Source organism: Fundulus heteroclitus, chromosome 24, assembly GCF_011125445.2.
Source record: "Fundulus heteroclitus isolate FHET01 chromosome 24, MU-UCD_Fhet_4.1, whole genome shotgun sequence".
Classification (NCBI taxonomy): domain Eukaryota; kingdom Metazoa; phylum Chordata; class Actinopteri; order Cyprinodontiformes; family Fundulidae; genus Fundulus; species Fundulus heteroclitus.
Window position 1 is genome coordinate 22,475,286 of NC_046384.1, and position 8,400 is coordinate 22,483,685.

Here is an 8,400-nt window from a genome sequence, read left to right on the forward strand (position 1 = left end):
TATATATATATATATATATCTATCTATCTATCTATCTAGATAGATAGATAGATAGATAGATAGATAGATAGATAGATAGATAGATAGATAGATAGATAGATAGATAGATGTGTGTGTGTGAAATAAAGTCCTAGGTCAATAAAGTAAAATAAAAAAAAACACAAAAGTGATAATGTTATGAGAAAAACATCATATTATGAGAATTCAGAGGGAATATTTCCAGAATAGTCACAGTTTGCAGAACTATTTCACTCCTGGAGTAATAGGGCCAGGTTAGATTATTTTAAACATTTTTATTCTTTAGGGGAATAAATTCAGGAGAATGAAGCTAAAGGATACAAAAATAAACTTGTAATATTACCAAAATAAAAATACTACGAATACAAAGTATATTCAGAGATTAAAGTCCCTCTGATACTGACTGAGTAACTGCAGATATGCCACATTTAAGATGGCGGACGCTCTGACGCATCACAGCATAGGCAGAACCCGCCCAATGACATGTCTACGTTATGTGCCACGGTACATGAACAAGAGTTTTTTTTCTTCTTCAGGTAACTTTGGACCTCTCTGTACCAATAGCACCACATGCTGACAAGAACAAGAATTACAACCAGTCGGAAGCAAAAGCAATACATGGTTTACAAAATACAAGCTGACCTTGGTGGATTTTAATTGTTAGTTAATTTCCCTGTAAATAAACCTTCACTTTAACCTGTGTCTCGTGTGATTCTGCATGTGGGTCAGGAAACATGACAGAAACAGGGCAAATGGGGACTACCATAACTCAAAAACACTTACTTCTCTGCTCAAATAAGAGCACTGTTTTATTGGTGTTACCCACCATATGAAGCCTGATGGAAGGACATCGAATGCAGAAAGAGTGCAGATATTCCCATACAGACCATACTGGCTGACAAAGACCTACAAACTAGAAAAGCCTTGGATAAAATTGGTGCTCATGGTCTGGAAAGAGCTAGTAAATGTTTATAAACTGGAAAAGGAGATAAAAATCTTGGGGTGGTGTGCATATGACCAAAGGTTTATCCAAAATGGTATAGATACAAGATTCATGTCTTGGATAACAAAATGTATCACAAACTACGTCCAGTTAGTAAAGAATAACCACTTAAAAAGTTTCCAGACCCCCCGAAACTGTTTAATCTAGAGAAACCTTTTCCAATATGTGGAGTTAAGATCTTACTACGATCGAGAAATTAAACAAAGTATGGCGATAAACACAAGATAAGCTGGGATGCTTTTTTTTTGTCATTACATACAAGCTACATACAACGGAATTTCGTAGATCAGATGGAGGGTTAGCCTGAGTTGCAGCGACTGAGCGCGCTGCCACTAATGGCCGACCTGACCAGCATGTCTTTAGTAGTAGGTGAAACCAGAGCCCCCGGAGAAAACCTACACACCCATGGGGAGAACATGCAAGCTCCAAATAGAGGGCAGGACTCAAACGCGGGACCTTCTTGCAGTGAGGCAAGAAAACATTTTTTTATCAAACCTGAAACAAATTATGAACTACCTAACCTCCAGTGTCTGACGCAGAAGTTAAGACTTAACTCTGATTCAAGGGGTGCTGGTGCCTATCTCCAGCTGTCAATGGGGGCGAGGTCGGGTACAGCCTGGACAAAAATAACAATGTTTAATAAAATCAACTAAAATCAAAAACAAGAAAAAAATTAATATCGTGGCACATGCATCAATCCCGCAATTTGTGGGGTCGTCTTCTTCTTTCATGCTATTGTGATTAGACACCTCAGTGCTTTTCATCGTATTCTTTGTCTTTCTGCCAGTTTCAACCTTCATTAATGTACTGTCGTTGGCTCCAACTTCCTGAACATGTTCTTCAGATCCAGTACAAACAATCCCATCAAGAGTAAAACCGGAGTTGCTTTGTTTATCGTTAGTGCTAACATCATCAACCAAAGAGTTTGCTTTAGGAAGCGTCGCTGACGGTTTTACAGTCAAGTTCAACAAATGTTCTGGTTTTTCAATGCTGCTTTGTCCACCTTTTTTACTGACTCCCTCACTTGCAGGATCTGCTCTGACAGAAACACCAACCTTTTCTGATGCCTTCACTGTCAAAACATTTGCTGTTTCACAGCTGTTTTTCTCATCCTCTGACTTAGCTTCCACATTCAAGTTAAGTTTGACATCAGGAATGCTGATGTCAAAATCGTTTTCACATATCTTCACTTTGAAAGAGTTTGATATGGATACAGATTGAGTTAGTTTGTCAGCAACAATATTTATGTTTTCAGTAATATTTAGTTTGTCAAAAGCACAGTTTTCTGGTATCTGGATTGTAAAAGAGTTAGTTATGGATCCGGAGTCACCTTTCTTTTCCTCAGAGCGAGCTTCCACATCCTTGTTAATTTTTACTTCAATGAAGAAAGTACGTCTCTCTGACTTCTCCTCCATCTGAACATTAACAGAGGTTTCTGAAAAAACAATGTTTTTAGATGTGTCCACCACCTGAGCCACAGATGAGGGGTCAGAGCCTTTTTTCACGTCTTCAGAGCTAGCATCCATATCCTGGTTCATTATAATTTCTGGAACACTGAAGAAAACACTGTTTTCAGACGTCTCTACCACCTGAGCCGTGGATGAGGTGTCTGAGCCCTTAATCTGGTCCTCAAAGCTAGCATCCACGTCCTGGTCCATTGTAATTTCAAGTAGATTGCAGAAAACACTGTTTTCAGACGTCTCTACCACCTGAGCCGTAGATAAGGTATCTGAGCCCTCAATCTTGTCCACAGAGCTAGCATCCACTTCCTGGTTCATTGTAATTTCAGGAACACTGAAGAAAACACTGTTTTCAAACGTCTCTACCACCTGAGCCGTGGATGAGGTGTCTGAGCTTTCTATCTTGTCCTCAGAGCTAGCATCCACTTCCTGGTTCATTGTAATTTCAAGTAGATTGCAGAAAACACTGTTTTCAGACGTCTCTACCACCTGAGCCGTGGATGAGGTGTCTGAGCTTTCTATCTTGTCCTCAGAGCTAGCATCCACTACCTGGTCCATTGTAATTTCAAGTAGATTGCAGAAAACACTGTTTTCAGGCGTCTCTACCACCTGAGCCGTGGATGAGGTGTCTGAACCCTCAATCTTGTCCTCAGAGCTAGCATCCACTTCCTGGTTCATTGTAATTTCAAGTAGATTGAAAAAAACACTGTTTTCAGACGTCTCTACCACCTGAGCCGTAGATAAGGTATCTGAGCCCTCAATCTTGTCCTCAGAGCTAGCATCCACTTCCTGGTTCATTGTAATTTCAGGAACACTGAAGAAAACACAGTTTTCAGGCGTCTCTACCACCTGAGCTATGGATGAGGTGTCTGAGCTTTCTATCTTGTCCTCAAAGCTAACATCCATGTCCTGGTTCATTGTAATTTCAGGAACACTGAAGAAAACGTTTTTAGATGTGTCCACTACCTGAGCCATGGATGAGGGGTCGGGGCCTTTTTTCAGGTCCTCAAAGCTAGCATCTATGTCCTGGTTCATTGTAATACCAGGAACACTGAAGAAAACACTGTTTTCAGACGTCTCTACCACCTGAGCCGTGGATGAGGTGTCTGAGCCCTCAATCTTGTCCTCAAAGCTAGCATCCACTTCCTGGTCCATTGTAATTTCAAGTAGATTGCAGAAAACACTGTTTTCAGGCGTCTCTACCACCTGAGCCGTAGATAAGGTATCTGAGCCCTCAATCTTGTCCTCAGAGCTAGCATCCACTTCCTGGTTCATTGTAATTTCAAGTAGATTGCAGAAAACACTGTTTTCAGACGTCTCTACCACCTGAGCCGTGGATGAGGTGTCTGAGCCCTCAATCTTGTCCTCAAAGCTAGCATCCACTTCCTGGTCCATTGTAATTTCAGTAGAATTGCAGAAAACACTGTTTTCAGACGTCTCTACCACCTGAGCCGTGGATGAGGTGTCTGAGCCTTCTAATCTTGTCCTCAAAGCTAGCATCCACGTACCTGGTCCATTGTAATTTCAAGTAGATTGCAGAAAACACTGTTTTCAGACGTCTCTACCACCTGAGCCGTGGATGAGGTGTCTGAGCCCTCAATCTTGTCCTCAAAGCTAGCATCCACGTCCTGGTCCATTGTAATTTCAAGTAGATTGCAGAAAACACTGTTTTCAGACGTCTCTACCACCTGAGCCGTGGATGAGGTGTCTGAGCCTTCTAATCTTGTCCTCAAAGCTAGCATCCACTTCCTGGTCATTGTAATTCAAGTAGATTGCAGAAAACACTGTTTTCAGACGTCTCTACCACCTGAGCCGTGGATGAGGTGTCTGAGCCCTCAATCTTGTCCTCAAGCTAGCATCCACTTCCTGGTCCATTGTAATTTCAAGTAAGATTGCAGAAAACACGGTTTTCAGGCCGTCTCTACCCCCTGAGCCCGTGGATGAGGTGTCTGAACCTCATCTTGTCCTCAGAGCTAGCATCCACTTCCTGGTTCATTGTAATTTCAGTAGATTGCAGAAAACACGTTTTCAGACGTCTCTACACCTGAGCCGTAGATGAGGTGTCTGAGCCCTCAATCTTGTCCTCAGAAGCTAGCATCCACTTCCTGGTCATTGTACTTTCAGTAGATGGAAGAAAACAAATGTTTTCAGACGTCTCTACACCTGAGCCGTGGGAATGAGGTGTCTGAGCCCTCAATCTTGTCCTTCAGAGTGCTAGCAATCCACGACCTGAATCCATTGTAAATTATCAAGTAGATTGCAGAAAACACTGTTTCAGATGTCTCTACCCACCTGAGCCGTGGATGAGGTGTCTGAGCTTTCTTATCTTGTCCTCAAAGCTAGCATCCACAACTGGTTCCATTGTAAATTGCAAGTAGATTGCAGAAAACACTGTTTTCAGACGGCTGCTACCACCTACCCTGAGCCGTGGATGAGGTGTCTGAGCCCTCAATCTTGTCCTCAAAGAATAGCATCCACTTCGCTGGTCCATTGTAATTTCAAGTAGATTGCAGAAAACACTGTTTTCAGACGTCTCTACCACCTGAGCCGTGGATGAGGTGTCTGAACCCTCAATCTGGTCCTTAAAGCTAGCATCCACTTCCTGGTTCATTGTAATTTCAAGTAGATTGCAGAAAACACTGTTTTCAGACGTCTCTACCACCTGAGCCGTGGATGAGGTGTCTGAGCCCTCAATCTTGTCCTCAAAGCTAGCATCCACTTCCTGGTTCATTGTAATTTCAAGTAGATTGAAGAAAACACTGTTTTCAGACGTCTCTACCACCTGAGCCGTGGATGAGGTGTCTGAGCCCTCAATCTTGTCCTCAGAGCTAGCATCCACGACCTGGTCCATTGTAATTTCAAGTAGATTGCAGAAAACACTGTTTTCAGATGTCTCTACCACCTGAGCCGTAGATGAGTTGTCTGAGCTTTCTATCAAGTCCTCAAAGCTAGCATCCACGTCCTGGTCCATTGTAATTTCAAGTAGATTGCAGAAAACACTGTTTTCAGGACGTCTCTACCACCTGAGCCGTGGATGAGGTGTCTGAGCCTTCATCTTGTCCTCAAGCTAACATCCACTGTCCTGGTTCGTTGTAATTTCAGGAACACTGAAGAAAACACTGTTTTCAGACGTCTCTACCACCTGAGCTCGTGGATGAGGTGTCTGAGCCCTCAATCTTGTCCTCAGAGCTAGCATCCACTTCCTGGTTCATTGTAATTTCAAGGAAGATTGAAGAAAACAACAGTTTTCAGACGTCTCTACCACCTGAGCCGTGGATGAGGTGTCTGAGCCTCAATCTTGTCCTCAGAGCTAGCATCCACTTCCTGGTTCATTGTAATTTCAGGAACACTGAAGAAAACACTGTTTTCAGACGTCTCTACCACCTGAGCCGTGGATGAGGTGTCTGAGCCCTCAATCTTGTCCTCAAAGCTAGCATCCACGACCTGGTCCATTGTAATTTCAAGTAGATTGCAGAAAACACTGTTTTCAGACGTCTCTACCACCTGAGCCGTGGATGAGGTGTTGAGCCCTCAATCTTGTCCTCAGAGCTAGCATCCACGACCTGGTCCATTGTAATTTCAAGTAGATTGCAGAAAACACTGTTTCAGACGTCTCTACCACCTGAGCCGTGGATGAGGTGTCTGAGCCCTCAATCTTGTTCCTCAGAGCTAGCATCCATTCCTGGTTCATTGTAATTTCAAGTAGATTGCAGAAAACACTGTTTTCAGACGTCTCTACCACCTGAGCCAGTGGATGAGGTGTCTGAGCCTTCAATCTTGTCCTCAGAGCTAGCATCCACTTCCTGGTTCATTGTAATTTCAAGTAGATTGAAGAAAACACTGTTTTCAGACGTCTCTACCACCTGAGCCGTGGATGAGGTTTCTGAGCCCTCAATCTTGTCCTCAGAGCTAGCATCCACGACCTGGTCCATTGTAATTTCAAGTATATTGCAGAAAAACACTGTTTTCAGACGTCTCTAACCACCTGAGCCGTAGATGAGTTGTCTGAGCTTTCTATCAAGTCCTCAAAGCTAGCATCCACGTCCTGGTCCATTGTAATTTCAAGTAGATTGCAGAAAACACTGTTTTCAGACGTCTCTACCACCTGAGCCGTGGATGAGGTGTCTGAGCTTTCTATCTTGTCCTCAAAGATAACATCCATGTCCTGGTTCGTTGTAATTTCAGGAACACTGAAGAAAACACTGTTTTCAGACGTCTCTACCACCTGAGCTATGGATGAGGTGTCTGAGCCCTCAATCTTGTCCTCAGAGCTAGCATCCACTTCCTGGTTCATTGTAATTTCAGGAACACTGAAGAAAACACAGTTTTCAGGCGTCTCTACCACCTGAGCCGTGGATGAGGTGTCTGAGCACTCAATCTTGTCCTCAGAGCTAGCATCCACTTCCTGGTCCATTGTAATTTCAGGAACACTGAAGAAAACACAGTTTTCAGGCGTCTCTACCACCTGAGCCGTGGATGAGGTGTCTGAGCACTCAATCTTGTCCTCAGAGCTAGCATCCACTTCCTGGTCCATTGTAATTTCAAGTAGATTGCAGAAAACACTGTTTTCAGACGTCTCTACCACCTGAGCCGTGGACGAGGTGTCTGAGCTTTCTATCAAGTCCTCAAAGCTAACATCCATGTCCTGGTTCATTGTAATTTCAGGAACACTGAAGAAAACGTTTTTAGATGTGTCCACTACCTGAGCCATGGATGAGGGGTCAGGGCCTTTTTTCAGGTCCTCAAAGCTAGCATCTATGTCCTGGTTCATTGTAATACCAGGAACACTGAAGAAAACACTGTTTTCAGACGTCTCTACCACCTGAGCTATGGATGAGGTGTTTGAGCCTTCAATCATGTCTTCAAAGCTAGCATCCATGTCCTGGTTCAATGTAATTTCAGGAACACTGAAGAAAACAACATTTTCAGGTATCTCTGCCACATGAGCTGTTGATGAGGTCTCTGAGTCTTCTATCTTGTCCACAAAGCTAGCATCCATGTCCTGGTTCATTGTAATTTCAAGAAGACTGAAGTAAACAACGTTTTCAGGCGTCTCTACCACCTGATCCACAGATGAGGCATCTGAGCCTTCTATCTTGTCCTCAAAGCTAAGCAAAGTTCCATCAGGAACACTGAATTCAGCAGGGCTTTTTGACGTCTCTGCCACCACTTTCTGGTCTTTAACGCTAGCTTGAACCAAATCCTTTTTAGCAAGGTAGCTTTCACTTATATTTTTCACTGCCTTGGTAACTAGGTGTCCAACAAAGAAACCAACTGTGAAAAACATTTTCATTTGTTGTAAATTGATCTTAAATCAAAAGTACTGTGAATTTGTCTCTCTCTGCAATCTTTCTCCAACACACTTGAGAAACAAAGTGAAAGAAAAATTATTTTTAGAATGTACGACCCAGGAATCCCTGTGACATCACTGAGGTCTATGATGTCACAAAGGTTCTGGGTCAACATCTTATTCCTATGGTTGTTATGGAAACTGAAGCAGTTATGGAAGTGTGAGTCATTAATTCTATTCTAATCTATAAAACATGCTCCATTAATCCCAAATGGAAATGTAATATTTTCACACCTAGTGCACAGGTTTATTTAAAGCCATCATAAATGCTGACAGCTGTGGGCACCACTGCTCTACTATGACACTAAATATACACATATGCAATTGTAGAACATGTTTTTAAGAAGTAAAAAATATTTACATATTTTTATGTTGTTATATAATTAATCTATGTATGCTAAGAGCATGTGAAACCATAACCAAATTCCTTTTTTTTTTGCACACAAATGTTGCCAAGAAGATTCTGATTCTTTTGAATCTCTTGCCAGTATTGCACTCTAATTGCAACCAAAAGGATCTCCTCAAGCAGCTGAACAATCTACAATCTCAAAATCAACAAATTGTCAGGA

General features: G+C 42.4%; 1 protein-coding gene across 1 annotated transcript; it reads right to left on the bottom strand.

Annotated features, from left to right (window-relative positions):
• Nucleotides 1-1,142: 1,142 nt before the first annotated feature.
• Nucleotides 1,143-3,881, bottom strand: LOC118557704. Its single transcript, XM_036127884.1, has 2 exons — nucleotides 3,525-3,881; nucleotides 1,143-3,287 (listed from the first exon to the last, which is right to left on the bottom strand). Exons 1-2 carry the CDS (start codon nucleotides 3,874-3,876, stop codon nucleotides 1,612-1,614), a joined length of 2,028 nt encoding a protein of 675 aa, XP_035983777.1. The 5' UTR covers nucleotides 3,877-3,881; the 3' UTR covers nucleotides 1,143-1,611.
• Nucleotides 3,882-8,400: the final 4,519 nt, after the last annotated feature.

Excerpts from the sequence above, each read along its gene's own strand:
- LOC118557704 (XM_036127884.1), bottom strand. The coding sequence starts at position 3,876 with ATGGACCAGGAAGTGGATGCTAGCTTTGAGGACAAGATTGAGGGCTCA. Across the intron at positions 3,288-3,524 it reads TGTTTTCTTCAGTGTTCCTG|AAATTACAATGAACCAGGAA; the intron begins GTATTACAATGA and ends TCAGTGTTCCTG.